This window comes from Aulostomus chinensis, chromosome 2 (assembly GCF_037954235.1).
Source record: "Aulostomus chinensis isolate RoL2024-O1b breed Wild chromosome 2, RoL_Achi_v1.0, whole genome shotgun sequence".
NCBI lineage: Eukaryota > Metazoa > Chordata > Actinopteri > Syngnathiformes > Aulostomidae > Aulostomus > Aulostomus chinensis.
In genome coordinates this window covers 18,432,723-18,453,358 of record NC_141321.1, presented here as the reverse complement: position 1 = coordinate 18,453,358, position 20,636 = coordinate 18,432,723, and the positions used below count along the sequence as shown (strand labels likewise).

At 41.1% G+C, this 20,636-nt stretch overlaps 1 protein-coding gene and 1 long non-coding RNA gene across 4 annotated transcripts in view; one reads left to right on the top strand and one right to left on the bottom strand.

Moving 5' to 3' along the window:
* syt7b (synaptotagmin VIIb) overlaps positions 1-20,636 on the bottom strand; it is a 102,202-nt gene that overhangs the window by 29,427 nt on the left and 52,139 nt on the right. The window contains exons 4-8 of one of the 3 annotated variants that reach the window (XM_086182460.1): positions 19,935-20,038; positions 10,915-10,994; positions 9,402-9,536; positions 6,909-7,109; positions 1,114-1,461 (exon numbers count right to left, since the gene is read on the bottom strand). In XM_086182460.1, coding sequence (XP_086038586.1) covers positions 1,114-1,461; positions 6,909-7,109; positions 9,402-9,536; positions 10,915-10,994; positions 19,935-20,038 — 868 coding nt within the window. Of the gene's footprint in view, positions 1-1,113; positions 1,462-6,908; positions 7,110-9,381; positions 9,537-10,914; positions 10,995-19,934; positions 20,039-20,636 lie in introns of those variants that run through there. The other 2 variants (XM_086182468.1, XM_086182478.1) reach the window with 2 other exon arrangements.
* LOC147269304 (uncharacterized) lies at positions 9,661-13,446 on the top strand. The gene is made up of 4 exons (XR_015109750.1): positions 9,661-9,751; positions 10,949-11,073; positions 12,424-12,634; positions 13,427-13,446. It is a non-coding gene; the product is annotated as an uncharacterized LOC147269304 (long non-coding RNA).

Genomic DNA, 20,636 nt, shown 5'->3' with positions numbered 1-20,636 from the left:
TTGTGACATCAGTTTTGTGTGCCGAGCTTAGGTGCTTCCTTTGGTTTCGAGAGGCAGTTTGTTGAAGAAATATCGACAACAAGAGGAACACATTAGCACTTGAGAGACAGTGTCCCACTGGGAGTTGTAAACAGTACCAACATGAAGCTCATCGATACGGTGAATGGATTTGTATAGATGACCAAAAAAGACACGTGCACTGTAACCGGCGGGCACTGAAATCATTACCACCTACACCACTGCTATTGATTGGGAATGAAAGCGGAGGGTCTCAGTCGCCAAGCTGCATGACAGCCCTGGATTCATGTGGTTTCAGCTTTTGGTTGCTTCTGACCACAAACGTTTCAGATGATCTCCCCACAATGTGTTTCTGCCTCAGGGTTCAAAAGTGACGTGTCTGGTCTAGCGAGATTCATTAGCACAGGGACGATGGGAGATGCCACCTCCTTGTATATGTGCCCAGCCTTATTTGAATGATGATTCGCATAGGCAGGAAGGTCACTGGCCTGGAGACACTGTTAATGGGAAGACACACAAAACCTCCAGGAGCTGAGTGGATGTAGATGTGAGTGTCTATTTTCATGGTCAGTGGAGAAGAGGCTGCTTTGTAGAGCACATCATCTGTAATCTATCATTTAAGTCGAGCCAAAGAGGAGGAGGAGAAGGAGGAGGAGTGTTTCCTGTGCTCAGTATCTTAAACAATCTGTGGCCTTCGCACACCAGCAGCCATCCTACACAAGTGTGGATGAATGGGAACATCATCGCCAACATCAAACCAGTGACCCTTGCTAACTGTAAGGATGCAGAATAAATACTCTGGTCTTAAAGTCAGGGTTAAAGTTTTTTTCCAATTATTTTCACAAAATATAAAGAAATCACATATTACACCCTCAGAAAAGACCATAATATCAAACTAAAAATGTCATATTGCAAATTTGAAGAAAAAAAAAATCCTCCTGTGTTTCTGAGATCTCTACTTGAACTAACCTAAAAGATGAGATAGTGAAAGCAGAGCAGATCATCAGCATGTATCATGAGAGGAGCAGTAAATGTTCTAAGCGTCAACTGTCACGTGATGTAAAACTCTACAGCATAAAACTTCACAACACTTACAGGAAAGACTTGACATCCAGCCCTCTGTTACGAATCTGTTCCATCATGTGGTCCCAGCTGCCTGGATTTGACCTTGATCGGCCTGCCCCTGCCCCTCTGTACCGGGAGGCTCCAGCCGGACTCCCCCGGACCCCCCGTGGGCCCCCACGGTGGCCCCCGGCGCCTGGGCCAGTGTGTAGTTGTCCCAGGCTCTGTGAGGTGACAGGGGGGTCGTTGGGACCCGGAGGGGGCTGGTGAGTGAGGGGCTGTTGGAGGCTCTGCTGCCGGACCAGGGGCCGGGGGCGCGCCACAGCTGAGGATGGGATGTGCTCCAGGGTAGATGCCGATGAGAGAGAAGTGTCCCCAAAACTGAGCAGAGACACAGGAGCATCATGGGAAAGAGATTGATAAAACAAAGAAGACATTTAAGTCAGAGGTGAGGCATAAAAGAGGTTGTTTTACATGTCTGTGGGAAGAGATAAGGCACCTGTGATCATGTTGACATAAGAGAAAGGTGGATTGGATAAAAATGACAAAACCATATATAAATGTGGGAAGATGAGAGTATCAGAGGGGAGCAAGAGTCAAGAGAGAAGAAACTACAAAGTGAGAAGAAAAGAACAGAGGTATCAAATAGCCGAACATGGGTGTTAAGGATTTGACGTCTGTGTGGGATTTCAGCTTTATTATTCTGAATGATAGTGAATCGAAATCATTCAATCCAACAACGCTCAATTTAAGTGGATTCAAACGGACTCCATCTGCAGTCGTTTTAGAACGTTACCTCTCTCCCTAATTAGGCTTGACCTACTTCTACTTAGCCTGGCTTCTGTTTGCTTCTGTCGTTCTCTGCAGCTCCTCCTATATTTTGTCCTTAATCTCTCGCTTTCACCTTTGCGCTTAACTTCTCTCCATCTCCTTGGTGAATTCATCTTGTCTTCCTCCTTGAGTCCAGCCCTAACATCCATCCTTCACTCCATCTCCAATCACCGTTCTTAAAGTCCGCTCTCCAATTACAGGTCTGCTTCTCTTACAATCATGTCACAGCGCTTCACCCGTTATCCTCCACCCTCAATCACTGCCCCGCCTGATGACTATAAGCTCAAGGTAAACAGCTCTGTCTGGAGGTGATGCTGTGCAGGAGGATTTACTGCCTGGACTCTGGTTGTGTTAGCGGTGCTTAACTCAGCTCGACTGTAATTGTTGGAGAGCCGGGAGACAAGGCCCCTGAGGAGCCCTGATCAAGTAAATACAAGACATAAGTTCATGCAAGCTCTCTTACTCTCTCTCTCTCTCTCTCTCTCACACACACACACACACATACAAACAAAAACACACGTATTGCATGACATTGGTTATTTCCTGAGGACAGGCTTTGATGAGAATGTTTATTTACTTGTGCATATTCTATGAACTGAGAAGGGAAAAAAACCTGTGAATTCATATATTGAAGTCCTTCACTGGATTTCTGTTGAGCTGAAAGTGTTTTAAAGGACTTACTTTCCAAATGGTACCTTGACATCTTGGAGGAAACTCTCCTGGTTAAATCATCTGTGATACAGATGAGCTTCAAAGCTAGAGTGCATCACATTTTTATATTAACGAGCATCCCTAACATTCAAGCCCTCACCAAACAAGTTCACTGCTCATTAAGCTCCTGGCCACCAGCGAAATCTCTCTACAGTTCACAGTAGATAGATTTGTGTCTGTGGCGACATTCCAGGAAGATGAGCATTGAGCATGCTCTATAAGAGGAGCAAGCCCACCACAGACTTGACACGCACCACCTGCAAATGGCATGTGTCAAACCAGCCATCAGTTATCTACAGCCCCCACACAACCCGGGGGCACACTATATTTTTTTTTTTAGTTATCAGAAAGCTACAATCAGCAGCTTCCCTGATCCAATCTCAGTACGTAGTTGTCAGGATGAAGCTATTCCCACTGACGTGCTTCCTGTATGTGCCGGGATGGGAGGTGATGAGCTTTCCTGCTGCCTTTGATGTGGATAAATAATGTGCCTCCTCTAGACTTTTCAAATGTTACCGGACCAAATGTATAAATTCTGATGACAAGTCATTTTGCGTGAAGCCCCCCCACAAAACTTCCATTTAATCACTAAAACCTTTATGCCATTTCTGCTGTATTTTTGGGAAGACTGAGGGGTTCATTCTGTAGTCTGAAACGAGTACTCCTGGCGAATCAGAGAGATGTCAAAATCCTTTCCAAATTGTTTTTCAGTGACTGCATTGTGAGTTTTCATCTGTAAAATCAGACTTGTCGTGTGCCATGATGAGTGTGGGCCAAGATGAGAGGATAATAACAGGAACTACGGTGACACATTACAGAAAAACAACTTTAAGATTTTAAACCAAATCCTGCAGCTACGGTCACTGATGTCGGGTGTAGAAACGGAGACTGAATAAAAGGTCAGGAGACTTTACATTGTATGTAATTTCTGAGAACAACAAAATGTTATCATGATAAATCAATAGATCTAGCTGGATTCATGTCCAGGCTCGAGGGAGCCGTTCTACATGCTAATACATTTTTTTCCAGGCGGTTCAGCATCATTACTTTAGTATTGAATTTATTCATTCATTTAAAAATCTAAAATGGGCTCTGCGACACAGAAACCATTTCCTTGCAGCAAGTTCCTTTCAGGTATTGTTACATTCCTCCATTATTCTGAATGTATTGAATATGTAAAGCGTGTTGATGTGCTGTATTGCTCCTCAGGCGGTGGGCTCCTGCTCTCGATCCTGGCTGGATCACTGGCTGGACGACTGAGGAACTTCCTCACAGTGTGTGATGTCACGAGAAGGGGCAGTTTGTGCATGGCAGGTCACTTCTTGTCACACAGTTTAACTTGAACTCTCTTCAGGCTGGTTTATAGTTGTACATAGGGTTCATGCCACTGTGAGCATTTATACTTCTGTGCCTGAGTGGTTATGATATACCACATAATTGCTAGCTGGTGGGAAAAACGCAATGCCACGGTGTAGTGTTTCTTTGTGTATTTTAAACGATACTGGCCAGAAGACAGTTACATTTACTGAAATAAATTTGACGCAAGGGTTCGATGTGTGGTGGCTGGATCACTCTAGATGAGAATAACAGCAGGATGGAACATTGTACTCTTCTCCACACTTCAATAGCTTGACAACGACACACTTCCTGGTTACACTTCCTTGTAAGCGATTACATGAGCAGGAATCAACCAATCAGAAGCTAGAAGGACTGAAACTGAGGTAAATGTGTGTGAGAACCGCAGAATCAGAGTCAGCTAGCCATTTTAAGTTTTTAACCATGTTGCTGTCAATATTTGAACATGTGAATATGCAAATAATAACTGTGAATAAATAGTTAACTGCATAAAAATCATAGACGTTTCAACAAATTAACTAGAATATAGCTATCAGCTTAACTTGTTCTCCAAGACCCAGAGGAGGAGATGGCGTGGGAATGCATTGGTGGAAATGTGTGACCTGTCACAGCTGCTACAGTGTCACAACATGCAGTTACATTTGAGGTGCATGACTCGTTATGGCGTGGGCCATGCTGCTACACACCGTATGACATTGATTCAACACAGAAGTATAATTGGCCCTTACCAGGAAGCTTGGAAAGAAAGAGCTGCCATTTTTGTTGATAGGGAGAGAAGTTTTTTACTGTATCTTTTTGGGGGTAATGCCAGCCTTGTGATTTATCTTCATGTTGGTTTTCTATTTTTGCCTGGGCTCTAATGTCCTCTGCACCTGCTGTGCTGCACCCGTCAGTCATACGCTCCAAAAACAAGGCCTCCTCATCTGCTGTATCCTGCTATTGACGCAGTGTTATTCTCACATTTCTTCTTTCTTGAAAGTCAATTAAGATGTCTTTAAAACTTGAACGATTTTGTAATTAAGGAAAATTGAGAAGGAAGGAAAACAAAGAGACAGAGAATGAAAGAAAAAACAATAGCAGAAGTAAGGAGATGGAGAAGTAAACTTCTCCAGAGAGAAACCAATTCCAGGCAAGAAACAGAAATACAGTTGGAGGAAGAGAAAATAATACAGAATGAAATTCAAACAAGAGAGAGTCTAATTCTACTATATCTTTAATGATCAGCTTTACCTTTTGAACCTCATAAAAACCAGTGTTATTATGGGACCGGTGATTCATTCACTGTTTGTAGAAGCAAATATCTCTACCAGCTTTAAATCACACTAAGGCAAACTGGGCGAATTAGAAAAGCTGCAGTGGTTAATCATAAACCCATTTTGCCTCTAGAAGTGCTGAATAAATTGTTAAAAGTAAATTCCAGTACTTTCCCTCATATTATTATTGGGACAGAATGATTGACAGGGATCGTAAAGATATCGTAGATTTATGACCATATACTGTACAACTGCTTTCCTCAAGCAGCTTTCACCAAAACAAAAAATTGTTCGTGTTGTCACACTGTGACATGCAGCAGTGGGTCAGATTGTTATTTCAGTACTGAGCATTTACAGAGGTCCAAATGGTGTCCAAGGACTTCGTCACTCCTCGCAAGCGTGTTCATTGTTCAATTAATCGGAGATCAGACCAACAGTTGTGATACGAAACTACTGCGTGTGCTGGGGACATGCTAATGACAAGCTACAGCTCATCTAAAACATGTAAATGTAGCTTCCATCCCACAGAACTGAAGTGGCTGTATGTCATACTCTCTTGGGTGAATGTGATTACTCATTAATCTTGATGATGCAGTGTTGGTTGGCTCGGAAACCAAAAGGATATCTTCAAGGTTGTGTACATTTGAGTGATATAAAAATAGACTCACAAACAGTGGGAATTGGTTTAAAAAAAAGAAAATAAACAAAAATTCAGATTCTTTCACCACATTGTAGTTGTTTGTGTGAATCAGTGGTTTTCAACCTATTTGAGTCTTGATGCCTAAGAATAATCAGGTTGATGTTTGCCACCCCCTACTCCTTTTTTTTTTTGCTACTTTTTAAAGAATTTATTCAAATAACTACACCATCACCTTCTACATGAGTAATTTAGACCTGAAAGATAATGTAATGGAAAGAAATCAATCTTCATATTAATGCAGTAGCTGGGCCTACTAACATGTAATGCAACTCGGGTCACACAGACCTTATGTTAAGGGTAGGTTTCATTGTTTTAATTCAAATGGTTTTCAACTGTGGGTACACTTTGAATCAACCATTAGAATCTATCAGGACAAATTATATCACTGTTATGTACAATAGAATGCAAGAAATGGTATTTTTTTAAATTTCTCTTCATAAAACCATTTGTGTCCACGCCACAGATCCTCTTAAGACCTACAAGGGGGTACAGACCCCTAGGTTGAGAACCACTGGTATGAATGAGCTAAGTGTACACTTCTCTTACACTTCTCTGCGGTTGCAGCAGTAACACGCTGGAATTAGAGGATACATTTCTTCAGATGAGCAGATGAGATATTTTTGAATATATCTTTTGGAAGTCTTGCAACTGTCACAGCCTGAACTGGATTGAAGCCTGCAGAGGACCAGCAGGATCCGCCTCTTCTAAGACTGTGCCGGTGGAAAGTTGGCAGCTGATGTAACAATAGTATTTCTTTATGTGTGAGGATGCTCTCTACAGTCAAAACATTCCACCAACAGGTTCTCATGCATCACAGGTTCACTCAGTAGAGCAACCGGCCTCCTCTTCAGCGTCCATACGCTTGAGAAGACATGCACCCACATCATGTACAATACCTTCCTTGCCATACACCATGCTGTAGTTGTTCCCAGTGCTCCCCCCTCATGCGTACCCCTGCGTCTCCATGCAGCACTCACTTGCCAAACCGTAGGCCTCCTGCATGCATGTGGCTCTGGACCGTCTGCCAGCGCCCAGCCTTGCTGCCCCCCGTCACCATGCTCCGAACGCTGTCACTGCGACTGGGTCCTTCCCCAGTCCCAGAGCAAGCACCACCCCCGCTGTCACTGGCCCCCGGTGAGGGTCCAGCTCCGCCCTGCCCACCCTTATTCACAGCCCCACTGCAGGGGGAACGATGGGGTGGATCCGAGACAAAAAAACACAGAGGAAGACGAAGAAGAGAGAGACGGACAAACGAAAGAGACGACAGACGTACAGAGCCGGAGAGCAAAAGTATAATAACTGAGGTTAGTCACACCTAAACTCTTTGTGGCTTCTAAATGCAGCCAAAAGCATCCAGTACACAAGGAAAACCTCGAAAGAGCAGCAGCTGCTCAGGCAGAGCCAATAAATAAGCAGTGAAGAGAGCAGAGATTTACTGTTTAACACTTTGAGTACATTGGAAAACACAAAAAACACAGCTTCCAAAGTACAATAGCTGTGTTCAGGGCTGCACTAAATTGATGGCCAATGGATTACTCGACTCATTGCAAATAATTTATCGAGACAAATTGTAAAGCTTCAAGTAAGAAGTTTAAAAAAAACACCCTGTCTGTGGGGAATTTTTTTTTTAATGCAGGCACACAAACCACTAATCTGGAAATACTTAATGAGAGAAGTAGGCTCCAGACTTTTGCAGATATCTCTGCCCCTCCAAAAAGAGGTGGACCACGTAAGACAGCAGGTGATTATTTGTTTCTATCGTCTCATCACCTGCAGCTCATGATGAAAAAAAATAGATCTCATGAGTTTCTAGAAAATGTTTCAGAGAAAAGAAAATACTTTTCCAGTTAAGACAGAGAAGAGTTCTGCTCATCCTGCCCCGCCCACCCCATTTGACCTACACTTTGATGTCACAGACAGAACGTCGACTTCAGTGCGGAGACCTTCCACTGAGTGAGGACAGACGACACAACACACGGCTGCACACCAGGACGACCTCTCCAACAACATTTAGACATCAAGTGCAGGACGAGGGTAAAATGAATGGCTGAACAGTGTCGACTTTCTCTGTTATACGGTGTTTCCGGGTCATCAGCAGCCTTTTAATGTGCCACTCTGATCTGACTTATTGTGCCAATAACAGAATGCACGGCAGATTCTACAACAGCTGTAATCAGCACTGATTTTACAATAATTTCAACATCGCTGCACGGACAGAGAGTAACCGATCACCCTCCACAGGAGTCATGTGAGATGTAATTAGAAAGGATAACAATGAATGGGTGTACTTGATGCCTGAAAGACGAGCGAGGTGCATCTGAATGACAGAGTGAAGAAAGAGACTATCCAAACACCTAATTGCTTTACTGTACAAGCTACAGTGTCACTAATAGGCCTCGGGAGAGCGATCAGCCAGCCTTAAAGCACTTACAGTAGCAGAGGTGATAGTTGTGGTTGGTGTGACAAATGAGCAGGAACAAAGCAGAGCGAGGTAGGAGGTGAAAAGGGTAAAAACATACGACTCGGCACAAACAGAAAAACAAGACAACAATGTCAAACAGAAACCACCCTTTTAAATTAACTCCTTCACGGGTTGAAAATATGCAGCAGTCAAGCCTCTGTGGAGACCCGTAGAGATAAGTATAAATCAATGCAAAGTTGAAGAGTTGGAGGGTTGTAAAAAAAAAAAAAAAAGGAGAAAAGGTTCAGGTTTAACAGTGAGGCCAATGCTGAGGGTTGTCCCTCTCCATGGCAACGCTTCATGGGCTGTAGGTGAGAGGAAAAGAGGGTCTAGTGAGGCTAGCAGGGCTGTAGCAAAAAGGGGTTTTCAAAGTTTTCATTTGTACACCTTCTATGCCAAAGCAAAATTATTTTAGGTTTCGGTTCTGAACTTTTTTGGGGGGGGGGGGGGGGGGGTGCAGTTTTCCTCAAAAAGATGATCATTCTTTTTAGCCTTTCCTAACAGAGAATCTCACATTTCTAATGGCGGTTGGCAGACAGAAACACCGAGATCATTCGGAGAGCAGATGTAATTCCTGTCAATATTAAGGTCGTTCTAAGAATCAGAGCAATATTGAGGGATGGTGCTGCACATCTCTATCAGGTGCTACATGGCCAGCAGTGCATACTAAACACTACCTCGCTGTCGACAAGCCTGAATGCAAAAACATGAGGATTACCAGGGATGAGAGGAGACTTCTGTTAAAAGATGTGCACCAGACTGAGTTACAAAATGAGGCTGTCTGGCCCCTTCAGGCTATGGAATGTGACCTTTTTACTGTTCACTGCGATATACTGATTCAGCCAACCTGAACATGTTAAGAAGCCTAATTTAAGCAGTAATGCTATTGCTAAAATTCTGATATCTAATCTGATCCTTTCACCCAGGTGATGGAGGTGCACACAAGCCCCTTTTAATTACAGCCCTGCCCAGACAGAGTGGTCCCTTACCAGCCATGACTGAGACTCACTTGGGCGTGAGGCGAGGGTCTCCGTAGGGAGCATAGGGAGACATGTTTAAGAGAAACTCCTTGGGTGGGTAGGAGCTCCACCTCTGTTGCACATTGCTGCTGTCATTGTTATTCCAAAAATCTCTGTCTAGATCACTGTGGCCACAGAGAGAGAGAGAGAGAGAGAGAGAGAGAGAGAGAGTAGCAAACAGTTAGAGGCAGTTAAATTTTAAAATCTTGGAGAGAGAACATGTGCATTCATAAGAAATTAGGTGGATGTAACACATTCAACATTACATTCATCACGGAATTCCACAAGACAAGTCTTTCTTAAAGCATTAATCTAGAGGATTAGAAAGAATAAATGTCTGGTAAGTCCCTATCAATCATAAAACATAACGATAAAAGTAAAATTCAGTGGTGGTCCACTGATAAAAGTCTTTGAATTTGTAGTATTATGGAACTGAACAGGCTATCTGACACTGGTGTCATTTCAAGCAACCCAAAAACAAAACAAAACAGAAGTAGTGCAAATTTCGAGTTGTGTTATCCTCTTGTTATTCATCAGCTCGCTAGACTGGATCAGTGGGACCAGCAGTTACACCAGGGGGGCGGGAGAGCACATGCTATAGGCTCGCTCACCGAGCAGAGTACACAGGTACTACTATGGCTGGCCGGACAAAGAAATGATTGATGAAGAAACCTCAGAAACTTAAAAAAAAAAAAAAAAAAAAGTCCACTATCCAAAGTACAGATATTTTTCAGGCAACACGGCAAAGATTGTCAGCATTTACCACGTATAACCATAGGTGGCGCCAAAGACAACAAAACAAATATTTGTGATTGTGTCTTTAAAGGTACCACAATTACGGGGTCAATTTTATCCCCACTGAGCTACAAACAGCTCATACTGTTCATCAAGAGGTGACAGTGAGTCTCTGTAGCATTAAGGATCAACGGCTCCTCTTTCTTACAGTAAAGGTAGATAACCTACCTCTACTGGTTTGAAGTGTGAAATAGGAAACACTGGCTAGTTGACATCAGCGGTGTCTTTTACAATTTGTATGTTTAGAAGCCTGATATCTATGCTCAGTATAAAATACAATGAAATGATTATAATAAATTCTCATGTTTAATCTGGTTAATGAGGACAAACAAGGTCCCTCAGGTAAACTACTGAAACAATCTGGTACAACAGCATATGGTAGCTGCAACGAGAGCACACTTCATGTAAAATAAAGCAGTTTAAAAAGTGGACCTGTTCTGATATATATCAAATATTATGTACATCCACAATGACTATACCACATTCTACATATTTTCTACCTAAAAGGAAAAAAAACTCTTTATTTTTTTTTCAAACTCTCATGTGTTGGATAAAAGAGAAACATATCGCCATGTCTCAAGTGCATCATTTCAGACCACATTCAGGGCTAGAAGATGAGCTTTCTCATCTGAAATAGGTGTTAAAATGCAATCCTATCACCACAGATCATTTCCATACGTCTCCATCTACACCCTCTCTGACACCTACTTGATGGCTTTATTTTCCCCTCGACCTCTCACAGAATCTGGAGAGCTGGCAGCCTCCATCCCCGGCTGGTTCTTCTTCCCCTGTGAACAGACAAGGCAGAGACAGAGAGTGATGGAGCAGTTGGATCTTCTCACTACGTCTTGATTGTCGTTTACAAAAGTGTGTGTTTTTTTTTTCTTTTTTTGCATGTGACATGCTGCTTGGAGACATTTGAAAACAGCATCAGGCCAAAAACAATGTTATTTTATATGATGTATGGAAGATGAGCAGCACGCTGGTTCGCTGCCAGAATTATAACCTGCTTCTGAGGGTCAAAACGTGATGCAGGACCACTTAACTATAATGAGATGCAAAAAAGATGCTCGCATTGGCACACATGTGCATGCACACAGCGTCATCCATACAAGGGATGCACATGCTTAGAGTAAAACTGCACATCACACGCAGAAGGAATCATCAACCCGCTGATACATCTGCACGGAATACATCCGATTTTAAAAGGAGATGTATACAACCACAAATTAATCAAACCAAATGTTAAGAAGCATTGTAAATTGGTTGCAATTAGGACTCTCAAGGACTCTTGGACATGATAAACTCTATTAATGGCTGACCCGCTCGAGCAGCTGAGATACAGCTGCCCCATTTCAGAGGTCATAAAGGAGCTGCCAAAGCAGAGTTTATTAAGCCCCTGCAAAGACAAAGTAATTAGAATTAATTAAAGCAATGACACCCCCACAGAAATCATGCTTTCATAAATCTGAGTTCTTCTTGAAGAAGATAAAGGTCTATCAGAGTTCTCTATGGGAGATGTTGGAGCAAAAATGCACACATCTGTCCTGTAATATATTTTACAGTTTAATTTAACTTTTGTCACATTTTTTACCCTCCTGGATTTCAGCAGACAAATATACTGACCCAAAATTTCATGAAACTCTTGGGTGTGCTCCTTCAACGTGACTCAAACAGAACCTCAACTACTGGAACATTTTTCTCACTCTAAACTGAAAATGAGCAGCAGGTATTTTTTTTTAAAATAGGATGAAGGTGAGACACACTGGAAAGGATCATGTTTTATCCATAATCAAGAAAGCAACATTTCAGATATGATTCTGTGAGGGGGAAATTTCCTTTCTTTTCTCTTTGCTTTTCTGCCAGAAAAGCTTCCCAAAAGAAAAACTGCTAGCAAAACCTAGTTACACGTGTTTAACTTTGTCTTCTATTCTGATCAAAAAAACACATTGTCCACTCTTCACAAACGTCACCATTTATATTCAACATCCAAAATCCTAAAGCAGAGATGTTTTCTGTCAAAACAAGACCACTTGATAGCATTTTCAGACGCAGCTATATTACAGTAGTTATATTTCTGGACTTACTAATTTGATGTAGCTGCTCAAGATTTAATTACAGTTTGACGAATACACATTATGTTCTATTCAACACATCTAGGAAATACCTTAAACACTAACATACCTTGTGTCTTCTCTCTATCTCTCTGTTAAGCAGAATCATTTTGATCATCTCTGTGAGTCAGAGCCTTCACAGACAGAATCTGGGAACACTTCCCCACCCGTCCCATGTGCGGTGAGGTTTGTTTGAGCAGGCGTGAAACCGGAGATCGTTCTGAGGTGCAACAACTACACCGAGATCTTGCTGAAGAGCTGTTATTCATTTGTGGTTTGAATGTGGTCAGATACCGATGTGACCCAAATACCAGGTGAGCTCCCGTAACAAAGTGTTGTTTAAATTGTAGAAAACAACGGAGCACATATGAATAATAATGTAGGCTGACTACAATTATGTCAAGAATAATAGGAGCTTCTACATGTATTCACCGTCTTACCCCTGCTCCAGACATATCTGGCCACTACTCAGTGACCAATTCCACCTGATGCCAGCGGTTTGCTGTCACAAACTCATCAACTGTTTGGACAAGAGCTAATTAACTACACCTGAAAACAAACACCAAAGAAAGGCTCTCTGAAGAGTGGAAGGTCCATATAATAAACCGATGTGCCCTAAAATGCAACGGCTACTTCCATGGCTCACAAACTAACAGACACTAGTGAAAGTGAAAACATCCCTGCCTAAGGAATTAGATTGTGGAAAATCTTGCAAAGCTCTGAATTCTAAAGAAACTTTGTTGCCCATTTATTTAACCAAAAAAAAAAAAAAAAGATGTATTAATAGTTGTGTTTTCATGATCCCCATGGCTTCCCTTCGCATGTAACCCACTCTCTAATGACCATACATGAAAGTAAATGTTCTTCTTTGAAGTGGTAATAGAACTTGTTCCTTTCTCTTCTCAAAAAAAAAGTTTTTTTTTTAGCAACGCACTGCATGAACAGCCTTTTGATCATACCTTAAGAGAAAGGAGCAGTAGAAGTTGATGATTTGAAGTTAAATAATTCAATTTGCTTCGACGTGTTTATGTACAATTAAATGTCACAAGACGGAAAAGAAAAATTTGTTAAGAGGTGATTTATGTTCTGCTGTTTATTTCTGGCAGGCTGCACAAGTCACAAGGAGTTATTTTAACAGCGTAATATGGGTCCTATCACTACTCATGACTACTTGCAGTTCAAGGGATTAAGCTATGACATCCAGGGTCATCAACCTATCGACTGACTGGTCCATCTTTGACACATCTCAAGTAGAAGTGCTTTAGGTCGAATACATTCTCTTTCATAATATTAACTTTGCTTAAAAAAAAAAAAAACCAACACCACCATTGAGTCTGAGTTCATCATGATATTGACAGACAAATGAAATAAATAAACTGTTGCTAAAACTGTTTAAGGAAGGAGATGTTGCCAGGTACACATCTTGGTGAGTTTCACAGCAGAGGCCGTGCCTACATGCTGTTTCTGACTTAGATCATCAAATAAAACACAGGCAACTAAATCATGATGGTTTATCACGTTATTCCACAATATGACGAATAAGAAATGATTGAAATGCTTGTTTTCTGAATGGAGTTTGAAACTGATCTGCAAAAATGAGGTTGACGTGGCGTGACTCTTGAGTGTTTTCATGAAATGTGTTGAATCAGGATATATGAATTGTCCCAGTCTGATGTAAATATATCATCTTCTATGCATTTTAAACTTAATCTTAAAATTGTATACTTGTGTATCCCCATAAACATGTAAAATTTCATTAGAATAGGATTAAAAATGAAATCCTGTCATTATGGGTATCATACTTTCCATTTTTCCCCTGTCACTTTGATAGATTAAAGGCTATATCTTGGCTACAAGCTTAAATGTAGGTCAAATTTTAGCAAATAAAAACGTTTCTCAATGAATTTAGGCAGAATGACACATTCATTCAATTGTCATTCCTTGCCTGCCAGTAACTCTTAAGTTTAACTTTACTGATAATGCATCTAACTTTTACAATTTTTCCCCTTGCTGATGTTTTTTTGCTTTCTCTTATACATTCTTGGCCTCGTTGCTGCCTTCAGTTTTTTTCTAGAATTCAAATAAAGGTTGAATGAATGAATAAATGAATGAACGGGAAACAAGTTGATGATGGCTGCTCAATCTCTAAAACTACTGACTGTAGGTTGATACCTATAAGGCAGATTAGAGTTTCCAATTCTCCTGAAGTCACTGTTTTAAGTGTCAGAATTATTTGAGGAAAAAAGGTTTATTGCTAATGGCAGTAGTCAATTTAAATGAGGTTTTTAACCTTTGCTCATAAAGATAAATTAACTACTTGTACTCAATAAAGGATTTTAGCACACTGCTGTATGTTTGAATAAATTGTTCGGTGTGTACAGGTGGCATCTTTATGTATCCTGCATGCATCCACAATGTACTCCATTATTTATCATGTCACATCTCATACATCCTGCTCAGCAAAAAAACTGCCAATAGAAAGAGGAGATGAGGGCCAGAATTCATCAGTACCGACTGTATGTTCAGCTGCAAAGCTATAAACACACACACATACACACACATATAGACTACTGTGTGTACACAATAGAGAACAATTTTAGACTGAGGGGCGGGCTGGATTTGTAGAAGTCAAGAGTCTGCTATCAAATGCAACTCATCTATCATTAAGCAGAATCATAAAATCTTCAGGAGACTGGGGGAGGGTGGTGGAGGTACGATGTTGAGAGTGTGTGAGGATGTGAGAAAGGAAGATCAAGACGGCAGGGAGAAACAGGAGCCACAGGGTGCGACAAGAAAGTCGAGGGGCAAGTGAGAAGCAGAAAAACGACGAGATGGAGGAGGTTTGAAACAGAATCAACGATGGTGCAATCGTGAGGCAGAGAGAGAGAGAGAGAGAGAGAGAGAGAGAGAGAGAGAGAGAGAGGGCCCTGCTTTCATTATGGTGTCACATGAGTAGATGTTCATTCTTCTCTTCTATATGCCTCTGGAGCTAAATCTCACCCCTCTCACCCTCCCCCCTCCAACACACACACACACACACACACACACACACACACACACACACACACACACACACACACACACACACACACACACACACACACTCCTCCCTCTCCACTCCCATAAACCAGCCAATGACATGAGACCAGTTCCAGACATCCTCATCTCCACTGGAGCAAAAGCTTTTATGGCCATTAACATTTTGATTTATTCAATTTTTTAAGAATTATTGAATCAGCAACAGACTGAACAAACTAGCCAGTCAATCATGGCACTGTGAGGGGTGACGCGTTCACTTACTGAAGTGCAATTGAATGGTGATAGCTTTAAAAGAAAGTCTCTGACTATGAATCTTTGAGCTGAGCAGAATGAATTTATTAGAATCAGCATAGTGATTCATACTTTCTACGTCTGAACTTTCCTCTGAAACACTTTAGCTCACCCGCTCTCGCTGAAATACGTGAAATGACCACAACCTCTTAACACTGAAGTACGTGATGATTATATAATGTGCCGGTTCCACAGAAACAAAAACAGTAGGAAGTGGGTTGGGATCTATTCACAGTAATTTGTACATTGAAATTCATAGTTGGGACATGATGTTTAATGATGTGAAAATCAATATAGTTCAGGTCTGTTTAGGTTAAACAACAACAAAAAAAAAACCCGGATGTGGAAGACTGTATCAGTTAGCTTGATGTTAAAATGTGAATAATGACACCAAAATAATAACTCCTTCAGATTCCCTCTGTAAATCATATAAAAATTGGAACATCAGAAAGGAAAAATAAATAAATAAAAAAATCTAATAAGGTATTTCATGGTTCTAGTTTCTCCTGGTTTCCGTAACCACCATGCATGGAATTTGTTCATCCACCGCAAAAATGAATCCTAATGATTTGTACACTGTGATTGTTTCCAAGGTGCAATGGGATGTTAACAGTTAACGGTCATGTCATCTATATTCTGCTGGGTTTACTTGATTTCATTAATTTCCAGAAAATAGAACCGCAACTTAATGTTTCGCTCTCCTGCTGTTCTCTGTTTTCGAATAATAGAACAATAAAAAAAAAAACACGTGGCAAATATGATTGAAATATGACGATGATGTTTGTCTCATAATCCATCCATCCATTGCCTTCGGGAAGCTGGAGTACCAGAGAGAACCCACACAGGAACAGGGAGAACATGCAGACTCACACAGAAAGATCCTGTGTCCGAGCCGGGACTGGAACCCGGAACCTTCTTGCTGTGAGGTGACAGTGCTGACCACTGCACCACCGTGCCGCCTTGTCTCATAATAATTTTTCAGAATAGTTTTGTATTCTCCTTATTTATTCACACGTCTCAATGTTTTTTCAGAGGAGCAGAAGCTCAGGTGACACTTAAGTCATGTCATGATTTATACAGTGGCTTGCAAAAGTATTCATAAGACCACAAACATAAATATATTTGATCGGAATTTCATGTGTAAGATCAACACAAAGTGTCAAACAATTGTCAAGTATTAAGAAAATTATACATGATTTAAAATTTATTTACAAATAAAAACCTGAAAAGCGCGGCGTGCTGAAGTATTCAGCCCCCCTGAGTCAAAACTTTGTGGAACCACCTTTCGCTGCAATTACAGCTGCAAGTCTTTTGGGGTTTGTCCCTCCCAGCTTTGCTCATCTAGAGACTGAAACTTTTGCCCATCCTTCTTTGCAAACCAGCTCAAGCTCAGCCAGATTATATGGAGGGTGTTTGTGCACGACAGCGTTCAGATCTCGCCTCAGATTCTCGATTGGATTTAGACCTGAACTTTGACTGGGCCGTTCTAACACGTACTTCAGTGTGAAGAGGTTGTGGTCATTTCACGTATTTCAGCGACAGCAGGTGAGCTAAAGTGTTTCAGAGGAAAGTCCAGAGGTAGAAAGTATGAATCACTATGCTGGTTCTAATAAATTCATTCTGCTCAGCTGAAATATATTTGTTTCTGCTTGTAACGTGACAAAATGCGGAATAGTGCAAGGGGTATAAATGCTGTTGCAAGCCACTGTATTTATTGTGTCTCTCTGCACTGCACTTTGATAAATTCTGTTGTTTACTTTTTTTCCATGTTAGCAAAGTGTGAAATCTTTTAGCCTTTAAAGAGTGTTTGTGAATTTTCCACAATTTCACAGAATTAGTTAAATTGATTTGTTGGAACAAAAAAGTGAGAAAGGTACATGACAAACATCATTTGGGGCTCAGAATAACTGAGTTGATTAATTAACTATTCGAATTCAAAATTCCGAACGTTTGCTCGACACATTATCTCTAGAAGTTGCTATTCATGGTCTTTAAAAAACAAAAAAACAAAAAAAACTTTGACTTTTTGTTTGTTTGATGATCAAAAAAGCCCAAACATAATCTTGGTCCCTGGGAAATAGTGAATACATTTCATTGCAAAAAAAAAGACTGAATTGATTCATCAAGGAAATAATCAACAGATTCATTGATGATTATTGGCTGAAGCCTTGTACAGTAGCTGGCCTTCATTTTTTACCTGCAGGTGTTCATTTATTTAACCTTAAACTGGATAACACCCAAAACAAACAGAAGGTAATGACATGGAGGAGACAAAGACAATCAAGGGGAAACTACAGTGGCGGCAGAGAGAAGATGAGAGAGGGATGAGCCTGAGAAAAAGAAATCGGTCACATTGTGACAAGGACATGGAGATAAAGTGACAATAGGACACATACAAACCAGAGCCCTGGATGACACCAAACCAGAGACAGAGACAGAGAGATAAAGGGTAAACAAAGATAAGCAGTAGGTTTGTTTTTCAGCGTCAGTGGGGTCACTACTCCACGGCAATGATAGCCATGCTAATTTGATTTCACTTAACAGAATTTATAAGTTGATGGCAAATATGAACCTTGAAAATGACACATTCTTCTTGAGCTGTTTGAAAAGCCCAGTTAAACCTGAGCTTAGCCGCTCAAACAGGCAGAGAGACGGGGGATGAGAACACAGGACAAAAGGGAAGATGAAAACCTATACGAAGAATTACAGTTGCTCCCGTAGCAGCCAGTAGCTCAGAGGGATTCTTATTAGCATATGAATCATTAGCATGATGCTAGAGGCAAGCAGCCATGATGCGCAAAGCTCACAGCACACAAAGCAATGTTTACAGGGAGCAGCAAGGTTTCAAATCATGTTTGCTGTCACTGCCTCTCTCTGGCTGCTGCACCTCCCAAAGCAAAGTTCTATTCACCAGCAACATAAACAATCATTGTACATATTCAAGTCAAGGTCACAATCATCAGAAGAAAACACGCATGCACACATGCAGGTTAGTTCTAATGGTAAAGTGCTGCTGGGAGATGAACATAGAAGGCCTTCATGAGAATCCTCAGTTACAGGCCTTTATACAAGTCAGCTGACCAGGTAGCACAAGTATGAACAACTTCAAAATAACTAATTACAGCGCCATTGTCCAGTAAGTTTTTTAGCATGGTTTACTTGTTTTTGACCACATAGTCCCATGTTCCTAGACAAAGACTTTAGGGAGAAAATAACATGCACACTCTTGAAAATGTGACCTTCTCTCGGTACTGCCACTCTGACTTTTCGCTGTTTTCTATCAGTTGTTATCAAGTTGGTCAAATATTTTTTGAGGAAAGTCCTCAATCAAAGTGTTATCTTTTGTTTTTGGACAGTTTTACTTTGGCAAAACTGTTGTACAACTGTGATTTGTTAATAAATTATGATTATTCTTATTTTTTGAATAATAAAAAATGTTTTAAAGGCGTTAAAAAAGTTTTAATATCAATACTTGTAATGAATGTTGTGCCAGCACTTAAAAAAAAAATAAGATAAAAAGGAAACCATGCAAATAAATAATCAAATAACTTGCTTAGGTAATAACCAAATAATTTGCAATAAACAACAAAGGATTTTGGTGGCACAGTGATGCAGTGGTTAGCACTGTCACCTCAAGACAAGAAGGTTGTGGGTTCAAGTCCCGGCTCCATCACGGGATCTTTCTGTGTGAGTCTCCATGTTCTCCCTGTGTGGGTTCTCTCTGGTACTCCAGCTTCCTCCCACAGTCCAAAGACATCAAGAGAGGACGAGGCTGATTGATACTCTAAATTGACTGTAGGTGTGACTGTGAGTGTGAATGGTTGTCTGTCTCTATGTGTTGGTCCTGTGATGGACTGGTGACCTGTCCAGGGTGAACCCTGCCTCTCGCTAGAAAGCTGCTGGGATAGGCTCCAGCCCCCCACGACCCTTAACAGGATAAGCAGTAGACAATGGATGGATGGACAAAGAATTTTAAAAAGTAATGATTACTCAAATGAATCATGTCCAACCTTGACATTCAGTTGAACTAAGATTTAAAAATAAAGTACCTTTTAACACAGAAAACACACACAAATCTGAGGTGCAAACATTCATAGCAACCTAATTATTATATAGTACATTCATTGATAGATGTATCCTCATATTATTAATATTATATCCAGGAATAGTAATTTTTTACGTGGAAATGATTTCAATAAAAAAACTCACAACTGTTGCTGTTAAAGAAGACCTGGGCTTAAAATTTGAAGTAAACAGCTTGTAGGAATGTCATAAATAACTTACCAGTTTACGTTGACACCACGTGCAGACGCCACAAAGAGCTACCAGCCAAACAGCACAAACTATGAATGCCACAGACACCAGGAAAACACTGAGAGACACTGAGCCTGAAGAAGAGAGACAAAGACAGGAAGACAGAGAAAGAGACACACAAAGAGGAGGCTATTAGTGCATTTCATGAGACATTTTCCCTCTTGAGTTTAAAGTTCATTGTATGACAAAACTGCACATTTCAGAGGAATATGTAGGTATAATCAGGAGAAGAGCCCTGTGATGCTCCCCTTCCCCTTCCTTCCTTGCTTCTTTCTCCAATAATCGTCATCTGGCATCTGTTATCAGCGGGACAGAGAGAGAAATGTAACAGGAGTAGGCGGGAAAGACATAAAAGCTCTTCATGTTCATCCTCCTTGCGTGTATCAATAGGAGGCGCACACATGTCAGGAAGAGATCATATCGAGAGGCCACGAGCCATGCAATTACCAGCTTCCCTTTTCTCTCTAAGCCATCTTGTAAATCCTTCAGCAACTTTCCTCCCGTCTCCACAGATGAAAACTTCTTCCAGAGCCTTCTATTCCTCATCTCTATTTCTTTCAATTACTGCCACTCAACGATGCCATTCATCCAGCTCTCTGCCACCTTGTCTGCCAAGTCATTGAAAATGCAATGGCACGCTGGCAAAACAATGTCAGCAAACAATGAGCTCAG